Source organism: Gilbertella persicaria (assembly GCF_025201335.1).
Source record: "Gilbertella persicaria strain CBS 190.32 chromosome Unknown B0P05scaffold_11, whole genome shotgun sequence".
Lineage (NCBI taxonomy): Eukaryota > Fungi > Mucoromycota > Mucoromycetes > Mucorales > Choanephoraceae > Gilbertella > Gilbertella persicaria.
In genome coordinates, this window is record NW_026251972.1 from 22,634 (window position 1) to 42,093 (window position 19,460).

The window sequence follows — 19,460 nt, forward strand, 5'->3', positions numbered from 1 at the left end:
TCTCGATCTGTGCTCTTCTAAGTGTCAGATAACGTAATGACTTGTATGTATAAACAAGTCTCGTGGGAATAGGCTTGATCTTGAAACCTTTCAAATTAATACTTTTGTGAAACTGGAAGAAAGAGAGGGTCGCGCGCGCACTGTAATTTTTTTTATAAATTGAGTTTCGGTGTCTTGATATTCCAAATAAAAAACAAAAAAGGTTTATATTTTCTTCTAATTTACAATTTTTTTCTTTTTTTCTTACTTTTCCTTCTCCATTCTTTATTTTTAATTCAAAAGCCAAAAAAAAAAAGAAAAGAAATAATAAAGATATAAGATGGGATTCCGTTTACCTTTTCGTTATAGTGATCCCAATTTCCAAGTCTTCTTGGTTGGTTTCATTTGTTTTTGCTGTCCTGGTATGTTCAATGCCTTGAATGGTATGGGTGGTGCTGGTCAAGCTGATCCCAAGACAACAAATGATGCCAATACTGCTCTTGCGGTCACTTTCACTCTCTGTTCTTTAATTGGTGCTCCTGTGTAAGCAAAACTGGTTGACATGTCATACAGTGTATTAACATATACATTGATAAAATAGATTCAACATTTTCGGTCATCGTATTCTTATCCCTGCTGCTCTCACCTACGTTCTTTACGTTGGTTCTTACCTTACACCTAATGCACCATTCACCATTGCTACCGGTGCCATTCTTGGTATTGGTGCCGGTTTCTTGTGGACTGCCCAAGCTGGTATCATGATGTCTTATCCCGATGAAAAAGATAAGGGTAAAGCCTTCTCTATCTTCTGGATGGTTTTCAACTTGGGTGCTACTGTCGGTGCTGCTATTCCTCTTGGTAACAACTGGAGCAATACTGGTGCCAACACTGTCAAGATCGGTACTTACATTGGTTTCATGTGTATCATGGCTTTCGGTGCCTTCTTGTCACTTGTTCTCTTGCCTCCTTCGAAGGTCATTCGTGCCAATGGTTCTCCTGTCTCTCTTCACAAGTTCTCCAACTGGAAGCGTGAAATTTACGAAATCCTGCGTATGTTTGGTGACTGGAAGATGCTTTGTTTGATTCCTCTTTTCTTTGGATCCAACTGGTTCTACACATACCAATTTAACGTCTACAATGGTGGTGGTTTCTTCACTCTCCGTGCTCGTTCTTTAAACAACTTGTTGTACTGGCTTTGTCAAATTTTCGGTGCTGGTATCTTTGGTTGGCTTCTCGATTGGAGCACCCTCGGTAACCGTAAGACTCGTGCTTTTATCGGTAACACCATTGTTCTTGTCGCTCTTGTTGCTGCTTGGGTCGGCTGTATCTTTGTTCAACAAAAGTTCACTTATGAAAGCGTAAAGGAAGCTGATTTCGTTGAAGTTGATATCTTCTCTAATGGCTATGCTGGTTACATTATTCTCTACGCTATCTTTGGTTTTGTTGATGCCATCTACCAAGGTTTCATTTACTGGTTGCTTGGTACAATGACCAACGATACCGAACGTGCTGCTCGTTATGGTGGTTTCTACAAGACAGTTCAAAATGCTGCTGCTGCCATTGCTGCTCAAGTCGATGCTATCCACGCTCCTTTCATGACTCAACTTTATATTAACCTTGCCATTGAAGGTGTTGGTTTGCTTTTGGCTTATGTTGTCTGTTTCCGTGTCTCCGATGTCACTGTGGAATGCATTGATAACTTGATGGACGGCCATGCCAATGAAGTTATGGTTGGTGGTCAAATCGAATCCATTGAAAACAGTAGCCACATGAAGCTTGAACATGACCAAGAAAAGGCTGATTATGAACTCTCCACTACTTCTTCTACTCATTAAAAACTATAATTCCCTATTCTCATCTTGCAAAACGTATAATTCTAATATAACTTAATACCATTTACAATATATATATATAAAGTACTCTCTATTTTTGTCAGTTTTGATCTCTCAGTGTTGCACAATGTAAGATAAAAGAACTGAGTTAATAGTAATTGAATCCCGTCTGATTTAAGGCTCAATTTTTAGGTTTTCCGAGGTATTTATTGTACGTCGATAATAATGATAATGAAAAGAGTTCAAATTAGATTGATGCAAGAAGAAACGGAGTACTATAATCATGCTAAAAAGCTTCGCAAAATAAAGATAAAATAGAAATGTTTTTTCTTTTTAGTATGTTGTTAGACACAAGGCACGTTTTTTTTTCTTCTTCGTGTTCATCTTTTTATCAGGCCAAATATATCGGGTAATTGCCATTTGTATTTTGTTACACTTTAATATCACTTTTTATTACTAAAATCAACAAGTACGGAATGATAAGATATGTTGTAAATAGATCAAGAAAGAAACCAAGTTTTTTTTTATGTACGCAAAGGCCAGGTTAGGAATAGCGGCCAAAGAATTCAATGGAACATGCTTGTTTGCAAACTTAGCATTGAGGTGTAGCTATCAGTAATATTTGATCTTTCTCGTTCTAATAGTGCACTTGTTTGGGAAACGTGACTTTCTAAATTTATGAAGAGTCTATTTTCATTCATTCAATTTTTTTTAAATGAATTTCCTTAGGTTAGGCAAGACTCTCTCTTTTTTTTTTCTGGAGAAAGAAAAAGACGGATAACATGCTGCATGTTGCTCAAATTCATTTTGGGAAACTGCAGGTACAGAAGCAGTAATGGTAATTGCATCTCGGAATGACACTTGGAATTGGAGTATGAACTTTTAAATAAGCGCCGACAATTGGGTACATGCAGACCTTCTTTTTTACAATGACCATTCAAGATGACATGATTTTTTTGCTTGTGAAAGGCGGATCCTCAATTAACTGCATTAGCTCCAAAATTTTCAACAAAGATTTGATTATACAGTAAACAAAAGAGTTGGGCGGAAAGTATATAACTTTCCCCATCCGTGCGCATTTCACTATGGAGCCATTATTGCATTCTACAGTCTTGATTATTCATCTTTCTTCTATTTATCATGTACTTTAGATATAAAAAGTTTTGCTGCATGAATTCAATATAATTAATAAGTTTCTTTTTATGATCATGCAATAACGCTCGGATCGCCTTTTATAGTACTTTTATGCACAAAAAATAAAATAAAAACACTATGATCAAATTACGTGCTACGTCAAAATAAGAACATAGATGTTTCTTTTTTATCAACAATTCATCCTAAGATTGGCTTTGATCTTATCTCGCCCAACATGTGCACCTCTCTATCCGATGTTATATTCATTTTAAATCGCATTTGACGTTTATGTTACTAGATCAGAACTGAGCCCCTTTTGTTTAAAACCGCGTTACCTTTTTTCAAGTGCTAAATATTTTCTTCAAAAGCTTGGATTGACATAGTCCTTTTTTATGGTGGAGTATATAGAAATACCAGAAAGACGACCAGGGTGCTTGAGGCAATGATGACTAACTTTTCTTATAGAAACTGTCAGTTTTGAGTATTTAGCAATTGCTACTTCAGTATTATTTCGCTCTTTGAATTGCTTTTGATTGTCTATAGGATACCAATTTATCCTTCCAAAGGCCATGGACAGGGCTCAAGCAGATGTCGTTCCCCTCTTCAACACATTGTGCCTACTTTTTGTTCTTTGGGTGGTTGTACATGTCATATGTTGAAGCTTAGATGTGTAGTTTGCACTCCACTTGTGTAAATGAAAGGTCCGTTCCTGATGATGATATTGGTCAGACTTTTTATGTTTATCTTCACTGGCAAATGCCTTAGAGTCGCAAAGATTAGCTTGAATTCTTTTTGTGTTTGCATCATGATCATAATAACTTGCTGAATTCATTAATTTTTTTTACGCAAGATTCAAATTCTTCGACTGTTTCTTAAAAACGGATAGTGTACAGTGCTTATCCAAGTTGTTCACCATATGCTATCTGCAAAAAAGCTTTTCATTACTACGAAACTGTTTGTCCAGCTGGTTTGTCATGGCGGTACGTTTGTCTGTAGCAAACGTTGTTTTAGCAGAAATGCCATTGATTATTTCATTTAACTTTTCAAGAAACCAGCAGTAGACCCCTCCTTTCTCTTCTAAGACCCAAACAAAGCAAAGAGGAAATGTCTTGAGCTTGGTTCTTCCAACATGGCTCACTCCATATGCGGAAATCAAAGGTATCTTCAAATTGTTTGTACCGTAAGCTGCATCAATTACAATAACTTTAAGAAATTTAATAGCTCTTTAAATCATGATGCCTTTGGTTAAAAAAATGTTATTCAAGTAGTTTTCATTGAAGCCTACTGCAATCTCAAACTTTCTACTTTCTATTAGGGCAACCAAGGTAGTTCCTTTTGAATGAGGAACCTTATACCAGGTCAAATTATTGTCTTTGATACTAAGGTACTTTGGATTGTTCAAATCATGAACAGTAGCTTTATTGTAGTTGCGATGAAAGCCAATTAAGCTTTGGATAGCTTTGGAGGCTGTTTTTTTGCTGAAAACCATTTGCTATTTTCTACTCATCTTTAGCACTCAGGTTGTTCTTACGACCTATAATTGTGCTGAGTAAATCAACTTCATCCAACCCATGATTATACATGTGCTCTTGTTAATTTTGATACGAAAGAAGCATGAAACAGTTCCTTTTTTTGAAGGTAAATCTAATTTAAAGGGACAGTTGGTCTTACAAGATGAGGCAATTCTCTTAAGAGAAGGATCAACGTTACGAGTGTCTCTATAAACTCTGCCCTTCCTACGTTGGCGTCTGATTTCAAGATAGTGAGAACAAAATTATTTCGAGTTGCGTACTCGGAAGAGTATTAAAGTTGTTCTATTGATATTTAAACGAATTGAAGGAGTATACAACCTTAACCAATTTGTCTTTTTTTGAGTAAGGGTTCATGTTGATGTAAATAAACAAAATTTATAATTCGTAAATGTTTGTTCTTTGTTGACTTGGCTTATTTCATTTTTCCATTACTTGGGACCATTTATTTTGTACAAAAAGGTAATTACTTTAAAAGGTGATGTCGAAAGCGAATACACCTTGAGAGCACCCAATTAGTAGTTAATAATAATAATAATAATAAAGAAGCTTCTAATAGCGGGAATTTGAACTGCTTGTCAACTTGGAAATGGTGAATACACCTAGGATAACCACACCTAAAAAGGTAATTGCAGCAGGAAGTAACATGTCTTGAGGAATAGGTAAGTTGTATTCTGCTAAAATATCTCTTTTTTTACTGGCAGATAATCTTTTTTTCTTATGTTTTACGGTTTGTTCTTCTTCTTCACTTTCTTCTTGCTCTGTATCATCACTACTGTCATCGTTCACTAGACTAGGGGTTTGTTGTTTGGGAACCGGAGAGACGGGTGAAGAAACGGGTTCCAGCAACTGTCCTAATGTGGTAGGTTGACTAGGTGGCATATTTGCCATGGCCTGCATTGAATTTGCCAATTCTTCCTTCTTGTGCTGCTGTTCTGCTGCTTCGGCCAATGCATCATGTACAAATAGACGAACACGATCCAGCCCAGACCTACGGGCAATCTGCACAGCATCTGCCAAATCAGAATCACATGTCATCAAGACTTGGTCGTTCTCATCATCCAAATACGCTACTGTCAACCAATCGTCGTTTGATCCGTGGACTGCGACATAAGATTGTGAGATCGACAAGTGCTCCGTCATAATCTTTTGTTGAATCATCTCTAACAAGCCTTGGAAATCATTTATGTCATGACGAAAACGATGCGTTTTGTTGCCATAGTTGAATTTGAATGAAAAAGTGTTGTTGATATGGGAAGATACAGTCGAATGAACATCGTCATTATTATGAGAGACTGAATCAGCAGGCGTGAGTTCAGCAGCATAACCTAAGCCAGTGAAGGTAGGTGCATGGCCTGGCATAGGAGATGTGCGGCTCTGTTCATACTGGGGAGAAAGAGGCAGTTGAAACATATGGGAGTTGGCTGCTTGTGAAAGGGAATCAGAAATGGCTGATTCGGTCTCGGCTTGATCAGCAGCCGTAATGCTGCTCCAAAATTTATTGTCGCCTTGATTTCCTTCAATGCTATTGATCTATAGTTTTGTAAGTCCGTTGTTCATTCATTGTGTTTCTTACTTGTTCTAACGTAGCATAAGTAAGGCGAAGGACATCAATCAAGCCCACAATATTTCTATCTTCATCCAAAACTGGCAAATTTAGGTAATGACCATCTGCTGATAATTACTAAAAAAAGTCGCACGATTGTTTTTGATCTTACCATGCATTTTTTTTAAAGCGTCTAAAATACTTGTGGAAGGTAAAGCAGTATCAGGATGAGGTGTCATCACACGGACCACTGAGCAACTATCAGGTGCTAAGCCAGCAGCAATGACACGTAGAACAATATCTTTAGACTATTGAAGAGAAATCAATACCTACAATAGGGTTCAACCCATTTAATTACTTACCGTGAAAATACCAGCTAGACCTCCATGGTCCATCACAAGAACAGCTGTTGTATGATGTTCTTTCATTAGCTTAGCAACTTCACGAATTTGTGCTTTAACAGCCACCTGAACAGGGCCTTGGTGATCCAGCACCGTCGTTAAATCAGGACAAGACATTTTATCACGCAATGCTTCCATGTATTGCACGAATTGAACGGGACTATTTGCCCATTCACGCTCTACACCTTCCAATGCATCATATAATTTACGTGAAGATCCATAGGCTTTTTCCATCTTGTTTAATGCTTCGTAAATACATTTTGTGATATCCAGTAGGCCAAAAATGTTTCCTTCTTCGTTACATACAGGCTAAACAAGTGTAAGTAATACTATCGCATGATTGCAATATTTACCAAATGACGGAACCCACGAGACACCATAAGATTCAAAGCATCTTGAGCAGAAGTGTCTGCAGTGACACACATTGGGTTCTTGGTCATAATATCAGCTACAATGGTTGCTCTATGTTGTATGTTGTCAGTCGTTGGATTTTAAATAAGATTGCATTTTACCTTGCATCTAAATTATCGGCTACAACACGATATGCCAAGTCTTTTGCCTAACATGTATTTAGTTTCAAGGGGATAAAGCAACAGACTTACTGTAAAAATACCACTCAAGTGGTCTTCATCATCCACAACCAATACACAATCACTTCTTTTAGCAGCCATTAATTGAGCAGCTTCAATGACCAAGATAGTCTCTTTGACAGTGAGTGCCTGAGCTGGTCGGAGAGCAGAAACGGTGCCTGCAATCTTTTTTGTCTGCCTTATACGAGTTGAGCCACCTCTCTTTTTAGATAATTCTTGCTCGATTTTTTTACGAATAGCCTAATATCACATGAGAATTTAACATTTAGGTAAAATAATTTTACTTCATCTTTTTTAGACTGCCGTTGTCTACTTGTAACAGATAACATATCAGATTCAGGAGATTGTCCAACTGAGGCAAGTAAATTTGAACTTGTAGAATTAAGTGGTCTACCAGGTTTATTCTTATTAGAAGATACAGTAGACATGGTATTAAAAACAAAACAAAGAAGAAAAAGAAAGAATAAAAAAAAGGGGGGAAATATATCTATTTTTCTTGTTTGTGATACACTTTTTTTTTATCTTCCCCCCCTTCATTTTAACAATAGCATGTTAAATATCCGAAAGTACAGTCGATTGGCCCATCTTATTCCTTTTTCTCCCGACATAAAAAGACACTTTACCTTATAATCAGGCTATAAAGAAGCGTAAGAAAAAGAAAAGATAAAGAAAGGAAGAAGGAGGGATGATGGTATCAGGTGTACTTGTTTACAAAAACAGCAGTGTGACTCGCATCATGCCTTTTTTCACACATCTTTTTTTTTCTGCTATTGTTATTGTGTGTGAATCTCTCTTTTCTTTTTCTTTTTTTTTCTCTTCGTAGCAAATTTCATACTTGAACATCATTTAGCTTATTATAACAAGCTATGGGGCATACTTGTTCCAAAATAAAAGTAGTCCATTCTCCTTCTGCAGGTTTAGTAGACTACGGTTACCTTAGTCCTCAAGGTATTGATCATAATGTAGATTATGATATGGGAATTGTACGCAGCTTGATTCGTAAAGGATATCTGGCACCTTTTTATGAAGGTAGATTGAATTATATCAGAATGACGACTTATGCAAATTAATAGGATTGACAGAACCTTTAAAACAACAAGGTTTGATGTACGATACCGAATGTCCCATTTGCTTTTTGGCAAGTAGCATCCTGATTGAGTGTTTGTTTGTTGACTGTTATTGAATAGTATTATCCATCAAAAATGAATAGGACAAGGTGTTGTGATAAATCAATCTGCACAGAGTGCTTTTTACAACTCAGGCGATCTTCATTTTCTCCGCTTGTACCTGCTGTCTGCCCTTTTTGTGTACAACCTAATCTTGGTGTACTTTATATTCCTCCTGTGTGGAGTAGATATCATTTAGGTTTCAAAAAAAGAAGATCTGATTTAATAACAGAAAACGATACCAAAAATATCAAAAGAAGAACATGGAGGCTGGAACCCAATGATCCTGATGTTGTATTAGTTGGTATGCATTTTTATCGTATTTTACTTATTTTGGCTTATTTGTTGTTTGTTATAGACACAGTAAGACCTAAATGGCAAGACGGCATACTACAAGAAAGATACTCTTCGAATTTTGGAAGTACGCGAAGAAGAAGACTTCAACTTGCTCATAATGAACACATAAGACGCCCAAGTAATTCTACCATGTTTGATACCTTTGCTCATATGGACCTTGAAGATGTTTTTGTGATGGAAGCTATTCGAATCTCCTTGGTGAATCAAGATAATCAAACTAACCATCATTAACTCTTATTTATTGACTTGTACTATATATTTTTATTGCCTAATAAACATTACTGAACTCTTTTTGAGTTTGAACTTTAATTGACATGTCAGGGCTGCAATATGCATAAATGCGATTCAATTTCCGCAACTAGATATATTCTTTTCCATCAAGCTAATGTTTATTCATCCTTTTTTTTTGTGTCTTATTTTTGAAAGGAAAAAAAAATTGAGTTTTTTTGATTTTCTGAAACTTGTTGTGTGCTTTTCACTATTTGTATCTTTTCTTTAATCAAAACATTTGCTTGTATCTCAATTCAATGAATTTCATAAAACATATCATTGTTTTTTCTAGCAAACTTAGTAAAAAAATAATTTTAACTGTCACTTTGACATGAAAGCAATGTAGAAAAGGCAGGTACTTATGATTCATATAAAAATAAATCTTATTTTCTAGTTACTTTATGACTTTACATTTCAAACATTTGTATAACTACAGTACTTCTAGCTCGCAAAGAGCGCGAAAAAAAGAAAAATGGAGCAAGGCACGAGTTTAGTGTTGAGAAAGATAGGCCATCTTTATTATCATGGAAAGTAGAAAGCATGACAAATGGAGACATGGTATTGTTTCTTCAAACTTATCTTTGGTTGCATCCTTGCGACAGCCACAGAGACATTCCCTCAGTACACGTCATTGGTTTATATTATGTCCCAGCGTTTCTTTTCGGGAAACCTCTGCCATGCTATCATCAGTTTCATCCATAGCTTCTTTTCTAAAAAAAAAAGAGTTTTATTGATATAGTTATAATACAAGTAATGACAAAAATGGAAAAAGTTACTCTTTAAACCAAACCAGAAAGAGAGAGGATTTGTGGCGCCGCGTATATCCTTCGAGAAACTTTATCATTGCATTTTATTATTTGCTTCATTTTATTTCATGCAAGAGCGTATTTCATAAAGTGCCTGTACACTACAGATAGCGAGTAACTAACATGATGTTACTCGCATCATCAAACAAATACCATTGACACACAATCGTAACGGAAGAAAGTCGGATTTCCTCCGGATTAAAAAGCGATTTAACTTTATTTGTATTTCTTTGAAATGTTACATGTATCACATTAAGGTTGAAACAATCAACTATCTCGATTTTTTTTAAAGAAAGAGAAATTACGGAAAATTTAGAAATAAGTGTGTGTGTGTATAATATGGTATAAATGGTAAAAAAAAAAAATGATAAAGAGGACATATACACTATAGAAAAATAACCGCAGCTATTAATAATATAGGTGGAGATTTGTCTATAAGGGAATCATACATAGAATAAGGGAAGTTTGACTATAAAATATTACATCGACGACGTCTTTTAAATAATCTTCTAGGCTTGACTGCAACTTGTGCTGCAAGTCGAATAACATCTTTTACATTCGTATTCATTTTGGCACTACATTCACCATATTTAGCACCTATTTCTTTTGCTAATTTAAGACCCTAAATAGATGAGATGAGTATACAAGTACGCTTTGCGTCTGTATGTAGGTATGTATGTATGTGTACCTGCTGATGACTGACAGTCATTCTTGAGTCCGAACGTAAATCGATTTTAAGCCCCACCAAAACTAATGACACATTGTTTCCACAGTAATGTTTTATTTCAGGCAACCACTGAAAAAAAGACACATGAGCAAAAAAAAAAAATAATAATAACAGAATATGTATATGCGTGATGTTTACCTTGTCCCTGACATTTTGAAACGAATTCATATTATCAACAGCATAACAAATCATGACTACATCTGTTTCGAAATAAGATAATGGTCGCAATCGATCATAGTCTTCTTGTCCTGCTGTATCCCATAAAGCAAGTTCAACTGATTTATTATTGTCTAACTCTACTCGAGAAATATAATTTTCAAAGACGGTAGGCAAATATCTCTAGCATTCTGTAAACATCCAATGTATACATGTTTGTGATATTTACCTCTGGAAATTTACCATTTTGATATACAATCAATAAACTCGTTTTTCCACAGGTACCATCACCCACAATCACAATTTTTTTACGTAATGTTGTACGTCCCATGTTTATTAAGAGAAAGATGAAAAAGAAAAAAGAAAAAAAAAGGGGGGAAAGAAAAAGTATCACCACCAATTTGACACTTTTTCCTGAAAGACGGAATTTTATTTGTTTATTTATTATTTTTGTAAAGTCCGCGCATCAAGGTATTGTTTGAACTTCTTGGGATGACATAGGTAAAGATCAACCAATCATCTCTAGTACTCCTTTATGATAATCGTCAAGTAAGAAAGGACAAAATACGTCACTTTCCTTCTGATCTGCACCTGACAAAGCAATTGACTTTGAATAATGAACCACATTGTTTCGATAGTTTGAGTAACACGCATGACCATTTGCTTGACGCATCATTTGGGCCCTTGAAGAAGAATAAACAACCTTCCAAATTAACATAGGTATGTGGCACTAAAAGCTTAAATTTAAGTGGATTCTGGACTCAAATATCCAAGAAAACAAAAGCAAACCATTGTCAGTGCATTTGAATTAAGTATCAATAAGAAATTCTCCTTTTCAGTGGAATAAATTTTAAAGTATTATTTGACTCAACCCATGATTTACTTATTAATTTTTTTTTTTTTTTTTTTTTTTTTTTTTTTTTTTTTTTTTGTATGATATGTTTATTTTATTATATTTAAGATATTATATATATATGTTGCATCTACACATCGCTGAGGGGTGTAGCGTGGGTAAAATTGAAGTCTAAAGGAACAAAGAGAGAGGGAAGAGTTCTATGACTTAAAAGTCATCTAGGAGCAGAGGATGAGTTTTTAGAGAGATCGATATATGACTAATAGCATCTGATATGATCCACTCAGAGTTGAAAAGGTGATTGTGAATGGTAAAGCGCCAGTAAGAAGACCAGGTTTGCCATTGACAGGTAGACAGGACGGTAAAAAGACGGTTGTTAAGCTTTATAAAGGAAGGACAGGAATGTAAACAGAGCAGGTGGTATACTATATCAGTTGAGAAATATAATCGCGGGTAAAAGTAGCTAAGGACTTCAACCCATATGGCCCATTTCCAAAGACAGTAAAGGAGAAAGTGCTCAAAAGAATCAAAATCAGAACATAAAGTGCAATTGCTGTCTTCACTTCGATTGATTCTGTGCATCTGCTGTCCCGTGGGTAATTTCCTGTTGATCACTCGGAACCATAAATTTCTTAAAGGCAAAGGCATGATAGAAGACCAGAGAAGACTCATCAGTCTAGGTGACAAGTGCAATCGAGCATTGGTAGCACTGGAATAGTTATGCATACTATAGGCCTTGGAAGTATATTGGCTCCAGAGGGGGAAGTCGCGCAATTGGGACACTAATGATTGAGCATTTTCTTCAATGTTAGCCTGTTTTACTTCGTTGTAAATATATGGAAGCAAAAAGGATTGTAGACGTGCAGAATGCCGAATCAAAACATCCTTGTATAATGACAGGCATAGGAGCGGGTAAGCAGTATATTCTGTGCAGACCTTCAGCCGAAGTCGTCTAATATTCTCGTTAAATTTGAAGAGAATCGAAGCAGGAAAATCGGTATGACGATAAAGCCAGTGACCAGAAGGCAAATCTGTAAACATCCTAATTAAAGGGAAGTGCAGCAGAGTTTTGATTGAAAATCAATGCCAAAGTGGTCAAAGGCCTGGAACATAACCGGCAAGATGGAAGTTTGATGACAAATGTCATGTTTCCTTAAGCTTGGAGAGAAAAAGGCCAACGTTGGAAAGGAAGAGCTGGTCGACATAAACAACAAACGGTGATTTAGGGCTCACTTCAGTAGTGTATTACCTTCGTCGCAGCTAAAAAGAGGAAAAAGCCATTTTCTTTGCAGGATCAAGTGTTGATGGGAAGGATTTCGTAGACCAACGCCACCCTGTAGTCGAGGTAGACACAGTTGATCAAACGAAACCTTGAGGAACTTTTTTTGCCAGACAAACTTGTAAATGAAACGTTGAGTTTGTTTCAGGAAGGCTTGTGTAGGGCCTAACAACCAAAGGCTGTACCATAGCTTAGATAAATCAGTGTATTTGATATCATTGCGCTTCCTTGAAGGGATAATTGGTATTGTGAAAATAATTGTATATATGCTCTTATTTTCTCCAGTAACATGTTCTGAAAAAAATATCTCTGTGCCTTAGTATAAGGCATATGAAAACTAAGGTACCACAGAGTATTTGTTGAAAACTTAGTGTAGTATGCCTCGACTTAATGTTGCCTTAACAAGGAAGACCGCAAAGTTACAGCATCACCACTCAAGGAGAAGGCTTCTGTCTTATACTGATTAAATATCGCATTAGAGACTTTTGCATAGTTATTCAGATGAACCTGTAGTCAAGCGAAGTCGTTTCAATCTTGGACAAATGCATAAATGTCGTCGGCATAGGCTAGGCATTTGATTTGTTGACTACTCGAAGCGTTAACAGAGATATATCCTTGGTATGACGGATCTTGAAGAATAGATAACAAGAGTAGTTCTAAAGCCAGAGTAAACAGTAGTGGAGAAAAAGGATCTCCTTGTCGAAGGCCTCATATCTGATTTACAGGATCAGTAGAGAATCCGTTCACATTGATGTGGACTGCATTGGCGAAGAAACAGCTCATGAATACTATCAGCCAGTGGAGCAGGAAAATGAAAAGCATGCAAAACCTTGATCAGATACTCGGCAAGTACACGATCGTAAGCCTTTTCTTGATCAAGTAGCAGACCAATACCAGAATGTTTCTGATATATTTGTTTCGCCATTTCCTTGCCAACGAACGCCAGATTTGATGATCTCAACTTGAGCAATTTCTTTTTATAGCTTGTGTATTCGACCATCTAAAGGCGGAATGAACTACAGTTTGACAGCTAAAGGCGGCTTGGTTCGTAGAATACGGTTCTAAGTGCCGTAGCGTCTGTTCTCTCTAACTGTTGTAACTGACTAGATATGACTTGATTACTTTCTTAGTTACCATCTTCACCTGCTCCCAGCGTTTTTGAGGTGAATCTTCATCTGTCTACTGATTTGTCAACTTATTGATGCGTTTCTCCAAGCGGATGCGAAGCTTCTTATGGATAGCAAAAGTTGGGTTTGCTCACCACATACCAGGCCCAGATTTTGACATACTTAAAACAAAATCAGATTGTAATAGATAGCAGTCTGACCAGATGGCTGGTAATGTAGTTATATTGGTGTGCGTCAATCTTTGTCGCATATATGCCCCAGCGAAAACATAATCAATGGTAGAGTAAATGAAGACATCTCTCGATTGTTTCTGAAGCGTAGGGTTATTTTCAAGATTGTTGATTGTCATAGCGTTTGTGAATGATTGTTCCAATAGAGCCCACTATGGCTGGCATGTAGCTCGAGGTAGTTTTGCAATTCTTAGATGAGAGTAGTTGAAGTCGCCTGAAATAATCAGTTGCTCAAGAGCGATAACACTTCTAAAATCATTCAGTATGTTGTGTAAACTACAGAAGAACGATCGGCGCTCTAAATGGCTCGAAGCAGGTGCATATAAGTTGAGAATATAGAAAGGAGCGTAGAATTAGTGAGGATGCTCTATTTTGTAGAGTTGAAAGCGGTCAGATGAAAAGGAATGTGAAGTGCCTATAGCTGAAATATTGAAGTTCGCAGATAAGCAAACAATTCTTACATAGGGGGTCCAAAAGGATTGACTCGGTTGAAAAAGAATGTCTAGAGCATCAATACGAGATTGCGTGTCTGTATTTGTTTCTTGAAAGCATATGATATCTAATTTTTGAAGTCGTAAATGCCGTATATAGTGTTTTTGTGTTTGTCGATTATTCGATTTCATTAAACTATGTGTATTTAGTGATCCATAGTGCAGTTTCATTTCTTTGGTCATGATAGTTATAAGAGTATCCTTATTGAAGATCTGCAGCTAATGCTGCAGAAGAGACCGTTTGTTACAGATGCATTAGTTGATTGCGAAGTTTGGAAAGTGTGTTTTGATTAAATTCATTAAAAGATTCTTCTGTGGATCTCTGTTGCAGAGTATGAATTTGCTGAATCAGGGCCATTTTCTGTCCCATCTGTACAGATAGTAATTCTGTAAGAGCCGTCATGGCATTGGCCTTAACGGCATCCACTTCCATTTTCATTACTTTTATGCTCCTCGACCTCACTATCACTATCGTGACCTTCACTGGAAATATAATCCATTCCTTCTTCGCCACTTTCTTCATCTTGAGACATCTCGTCGGCACTATCATCGTCTTTCATAATTGATGATTTGACATTCTTTGTAGCTCTAGTCAAAATAGTACGTACATCACTGGGAGCATGTTTTGACTTAAGTGCTTCGGCGGAAGAAGCCTTCTGAACTTCTTTGGATGCAGGCTGTGGCATTTCCTCAACAGACTGCTTCTTGTCAGCTGAAGTCTTACGCTTTTTTGAGGGACTAATCGGTGCTTTTCGAGGACACTCGAAAGACCGATGCCCAAGAAGATGACAATTGTAGCAAATTATCTTTGCTTTGGATTTCGCACACTCGAACTTGGTGTGTCCGATTTGGTGACAGTATCTGCACCAAGTGGGCATGTTGTTCCATGTGACATGAAATATTTCATCTTTATCTTCACACCATGGAATGTTAGCTGGGTTGACCCTCGACTGAGTGTCTTGGGACGCCCACCACTGTGTAACCTGCTCCCATAAAGAATCCTGTATTAGGCTCGGTTGAAATACCGACGTCAATAACTTGGCCGAAAGGAGATAAACTGACCTTTAGACCTTCCAGAACTTCGGATCTGGGTAACATTGATAGGTGAGACAGTTTGATATGGGTCACCATCCAACTGTCATCGGTGGCTTGGCACAGAATGATTCGCAGCTTAGATTCTTTGAATTCAACATCTTTTGTGTCAAGATCATTGACATCATGTAGAAATTCAACATAAATCTCGAGATATCGAGTTGGACCATCGTTGAGAAAAGAACTAGCATGAAATTTAGGGTGTCGGGCTTTGATCTCTTGCAGACACTGAAGTTTGGTGTATTGAGCTTTGACCTTGGTAATGCCAAGAAGAAAAGCATTCTTAGATTTAGATCCGTAAATTCTCGACTGTACTTCACTTAATGAAAAAGAGTCGTTGGGGTGAGGTTTAATGATGTCCTTGTGCATCAAGGACACTCGAGTCTTCGCAGCTACTACTTGAGCATACGATCGTTGTTTGCTAATGTTTTTAGGCTTGGCAGCTATTTCCAACTCCGCTACTCGAGAAAAGTGTTAAGAATCAGAAAGAGCCATGAGATTTACTTATTAGAGAACATGGGTTAAAGAATTCTTGGTCAGAGTATAAGTTACACGATAAAATATTGTCATACAATACTTTATATATTTTTTTTTCTCTGCTTTCTTTCTTTCTTTCCCCCCTCAAAGTGAAATGTTTTCTGATATTTCAAACAAAACATTTGATAGCTCTTCCCCGGATCTTTGGTCCTCATTGCCTGAAGGTCTTACACTAGAAAAAATACTACATAACCAGACACCTCCGCCCTTTAGTCTACAGGAGTTTTCAGACTATTTAAAATCAATTTACTGTATAGAAAATTTGTTATTTTATCAAGCAGTCAATCAATATCAGTCAAACTGCGATTTATATTTTAAAAACACAAACTTTGATTTCTCTGACCTTTCAGCACACCTTCTTGTACCTCAACAACAAGTACATTTTAGATTCATTAGACAACAGTTCCAACATATCCTTCAAAACTTTGTACAAATTGATGCCCCACATGAAATCAACATACCCTATGAAGTACGCCATCAACTACTTGACCTCCATCAGACGCAAAAACTCTATCATCCTGCTTTACTCCATCCTGCTTCCAATGCTGTTGTTGAACTGCTAAGGATCAATGCATTTATTCCTTTTGCCACTGATATCAGTCGGATAAAACCATTTAACTCTAAAAGAAAGAAAAGTGCGCCTTCACTCAAAATATTACCAGACACAGCAGAAGTATCCTTATTATCTCCAGGCTTCTTGAAAAAGATCACTACTCCTTTCAGAATGAGATCCTTTGATTCCCCTTCATTCACAAACAAATAAAAATAAAAACAAAAAATAAAATTTATTTACATTACATAGGCACTTGTTGTTCTACAGCTGTGTCCATGATGGATTTACCATCCCAATGCCGATCTACGTCTGCACCATACCATACTAACAATTCCTCATCCGCCTGAATTTCTTTTCTTGTCCAGCAAATGACTTGATTCACGACAACACCTTCTACAAAAGCCACTGTGGCATGCTTCCAATCTGTTTCATTCATAAAATGAAATGGACAGAATCGAGGACTGGATTCATCTGTGACTGGTTCTCCTTGATCATCTGTGGCATCAAGGACTGTTTTACGATACATGATGGAGTATTCAGATGAACGACCCACACGGTCCTTGAGAGAATCAAATTCGTCTTCTGTCATGGGCACACCGAAATAGAACCCGATAGGTACATTGAATGGGATTTTACGCTTAGCAAACAGACCATTGCCTGCACCTGGAATACAAGAAGGAGCAATATAGACAACGTCACGCCAATTGGTAGGGATATCAGACAGATCAAGTTGATCTAATGTATATTGAGGGACTTCTTCTTTTGGTCGGCTGTTGAGATCGACGTTACGAAGGGCTTTGGTTTCAATGGCTTGTTTTGTAAAACTGGGTGTTTGATCTTTTACTGCATTTTCTTTATCGTCCAGAGCTGCATGATCTGTTTCTTCTGTTTTGTTTGTTTGTTGCTCCACGGGTTGATCTTTCTTTTGGTTTTCCTTTTGGTCGACTTCTTTTGGATTGTTTTCTATGGATGTGATAGCGTCTGGTTTTGGCACACCAAAACAATACGGCCAGTCATGTTCAGCTAGTTTTTTACACCATTTCTGATATTCAGCAACTGCATGATTCACATCACCCGGCTCATAAGCCAATCTAAAATGCATGGATCGACTTCCTTCTGGCTTAAATGGAACAAAATATCGATCATTATTATAAGTCAAGATGGCGGAAGCAGAATTACCAGGCGTCTATTATTATTATTATTATTATTATTTTTTAGAATTATTAAAAAAAAAGGAACGCGTTTTTAATGGACGCGATTTTTTTTTTTTTTGTAACTTACGCGTCCACGAAAGACTTTAGGTAAAGAAAGTTCAGCACTGATCTTTTTATCGAGAGCTAAAGCAGCTTGAATTAGTTCTCGACGAGGAAGTGATTTTTCTGGATGTTGACGAAGAGCTAAAAAGAGCATATAGGATTGATTGTGCCAACGTGGTTGAGTGCTTGATCGAGAACGTTTAAAACCAACTCTATCATCGAGCTCATTGGATAATAGGCGACGTTTCACACGTCTAGTAGATTCAAATTGTGAATCAGTGGCTTCTTCTGATGAGTTGGCATCCACTTGTGTGAGTGTCATGAGTATATATATATATATAAAAAAAAGAAATAGAAAAGGCGCTTTCTTTTAATTTATAGGATGGATCAACACGTGACATGAGTGCTCTTTTCTTTCTTATCCCTTTTTTTTTCTTGACTATGTCAACAGCAACGTATTATTGTCACGATTGTGAAGCAAGAAGACTCGTAGACTGGACGAATATGGCTTCTTGTACAGAATGTGGCAGTACTTTACTAGACCAAGTAAATACAAATATAAATGTTTGTCATGTGTTGTTTATCATTGTATAGATACCTTTTGTAGACGAAGAAGAAGAGGATGTTTTCAGTGAAACGGAAAGCTTCTTTTTCTGTAAATGATTCAAATGGTATAATTATCCTATTTATGTATTAGATCAAACAAATATAGAAGAAGATGAAGAAGAAGAAGATGAAGAAGAAAGGTGTCTATTTGAATATTTGTCCTCTATTTATCAACAAACGCATATGGAGCACGAAGAAAGTACATCCTTCAGACAATTGATAGCGCAAGTAATTTTATATCAAAGTTGCTTTATTAAGTCTTGTAGTTCAATAGAAGACAGAAGAGAGTTCTTGAATCATTTGATGGATATGATGACTAACTCTGAGTAAGCAAAGAGTATCATATTTCCTATTTATTTGTCATAGAGACATCATTCGTAGTTTAAACAAAGTTCGTCTGGAAATTTCTGATCCAGGTACGAATCTCGATGATGTTCTTTATTTCATCATAGAAACGTAGGTGTGAATGAAGAGTGCAGTATTTGTCAAGAGATCTTTGGGAATTTATTGGATGTTACTGTCTTACCTTGTAAGCATAGATATCATACTGAATGCATTACACGTTGGTTACATTTGAACACTTCTTGCCCAATATGGTAAAAAAAAAAAAGAGTCTGTGTGTGTACACTGAACCTGTTTTTTTATTTATTTATCTATAAGCCGATATACTTTACAGCGCCAAGAAAGTTCATTAGAACAGTTAAACAGAGGTAACAAGTCATAGTGTCACACAACAGAACCAACTATATATATATATATATATATATATATATCGATAGATATTGATAATTTGTTTGCTCAAGACATTCCTACTTCTTTAGAAGATTCAATGGTCACTCCTTATTCAAGTATGAACTGGAGACAACAAACTCAAGAATCCCAAAGGACGGAAGACGAATAAACTTAAGCCGTTTTTTTCCTGTTGCATAAAAAGCCTAATCTG

At 36.7% G+C, this 19,460-nt stretch overlaps 7 protein-coding genes across 7 annotated transcripts; 4 read left to right on the forward strand and 3 right to left on the reverse strand.

The window, feature by feature from the left end:
* Positions 1-403: 403 nt before the first annotated feature.
* On the forward strand, positions 404-1,814 carry B0P05DRAFT_466386 (major facilitator superfamily domain-containing protein; the record flags this gene model as incomplete). The annotated part of the gene is made up of 2 exons (XM_051574329.1): positions 404-522; positions 581-1,814. 2 exons carry the CDS (start codon positions 404-406, stop codon positions 1,812-1,814), a joined length of 1,353 nt encoding a protein of 450 aa, XP_051436715.1.
* Positions 1,815-5,026: 3,212 nt separating this feature from the next.
* On the reverse strand, positions 5,027-7,340 carry B0P05DRAFT_466228 (uncharacterized protein; the record flags this gene model as incomplete). Its single annotated transcript, XM_051574315.1, has 9 exons — positions 5,027-5,323; positions 5,438-6,007; positions 6,051-6,148; positions 6,193-6,328; positions 6,383-6,730; positions 6,775-6,883; positions 6,934-6,980; positions 7,024-7,251; positions 7,296-7,340. The coding sequence occupies 9 exons, from the start codon at positions 7,338-7,340 to the stop codon at positions 5,027-5,029; spliced, it is 1,878 nt and encodes a 625-aa protein (XP_051436716.1).
* A 475-nt stretch (positions 7,341-7,815) lies between these two features.
* Positions 7,816-8,843, forward strand: B0P05DRAFT_533598 (uncharacterized protein). Its single transcript, XM_051577224.1, has 4 exons — positions 7,816-8,040; positions 8,085-8,149; positions 8,199-8,481; positions 8,536-8,843. The coding sequence occupies exons 1-4, from the start codon at positions 7,878-7,880 to the stop codon at positions 8,763-8,765; spliced, it is 741 nt and encodes a 246-aa protein (XP_051436717.1). The 5' UTR covers positions 7,816-7,877; the 3' UTR covers positions 8,766-8,843.
* A 1,236-nt stretch (positions 8,844-10,079) lies between these two features.
* On the reverse strand, positions 10,080-10,824 carry B0P05DRAFT_578198 (small GTPase superfamily; the record flags this gene model as incomplete). The annotated part of the gene is made up of 4 exons (XM_051581840.1): positions 10,080-10,232; positions 10,314-10,406; positions 10,476-10,676; positions 10,723-10,824. 4 exons carry the CDS (start codon positions 10,822-10,824, stop codon positions 10,080-10,082), a joined length of 549 nt encoding a protein of 182 aa, XP_051436718.1.
* Positions 10,825-16,196: 5,372 nt separating this feature from the next.
* Positions 16,197-16,865, forward strand: B0P05DRAFT_585291 (RGS domain-containing protein; the record flags this gene model as incomplete). The annotated part of the gene is made up of 1 exon (XM_051582425.1): positions 16,197-16,865. One exon carries the CDS (start codon positions 16,197-16,199, stop codon positions 16,863-16,865), a length of 669 nt encoding a protein of 222 aa, XP_051436719.1.
* A 31-nt stretch (positions 16,866-16,896) lies between these two features.
* B0P05DRAFT_569975 (uncharacterized protein) lies at positions 16,897-18,233 on the reverse strand (the record flags this gene model as incomplete). The annotated part of the gene is made up of 2 exons (XM_051581283.1): positions 16,897-17,841; positions 17,937-18,233. The coding sequence occupies 2 exons, from the start codon at positions 18,231-18,233 to the stop codon at positions 16,897-16,899; spliced, it is 1,242 nt and encodes a 413-aa protein (XP_051436720.1).
* A 119-nt stretch (positions 18,234-18,352) lies between these two features.
* On the forward strand, positions 18,353-19,418 carry B0P05DRAFT_585293 (uncharacterized protein; the record flags this gene model as incomplete). The annotated part of the gene is made up of 7 exons (XM_051582426.1): positions 18,353-18,457; positions 18,506-18,566; positions 18,609-18,716; positions 18,792-18,843; positions 18,884-18,933; positions 18,978-19,046; positions 19,297-19,418. The coding sequence occupies 7 exons, from the start codon at positions 18,353-18,355 to the stop codon at positions 19,416-19,418; spliced, it is 567 nt and encodes a 188-aa protein (XP_051436721.1).
* Between the last annotated feature and the right edge of the window lie 42 nt (positions 19,419-19,460).

Bases quoted from the DNA above. Each gene is read 5' to 3' on its own strand.
- B0P05DRAFT_533598 (XM_051577224.1), top strand. From the start codon at position 7,878: ATGGGGCATACTTGTTCCAAAATAAAAGTAGTCCATTCTCCTTCTGCA. The intron at 8,150-8,198 runs GCAAGTAGCATC...GTTATTGAATAG, and splicing joins AATGTCCCATTTGCTTTTTG to TATTATCCATCAAAAATGAA. The intron at 8,482-8,535 runs GTATGCATTTTT...TGTTTGTTATAG, and splicing joins TCCTGATGTTGTATTAGTTG to ACACAGTAAGACCTAAATGG.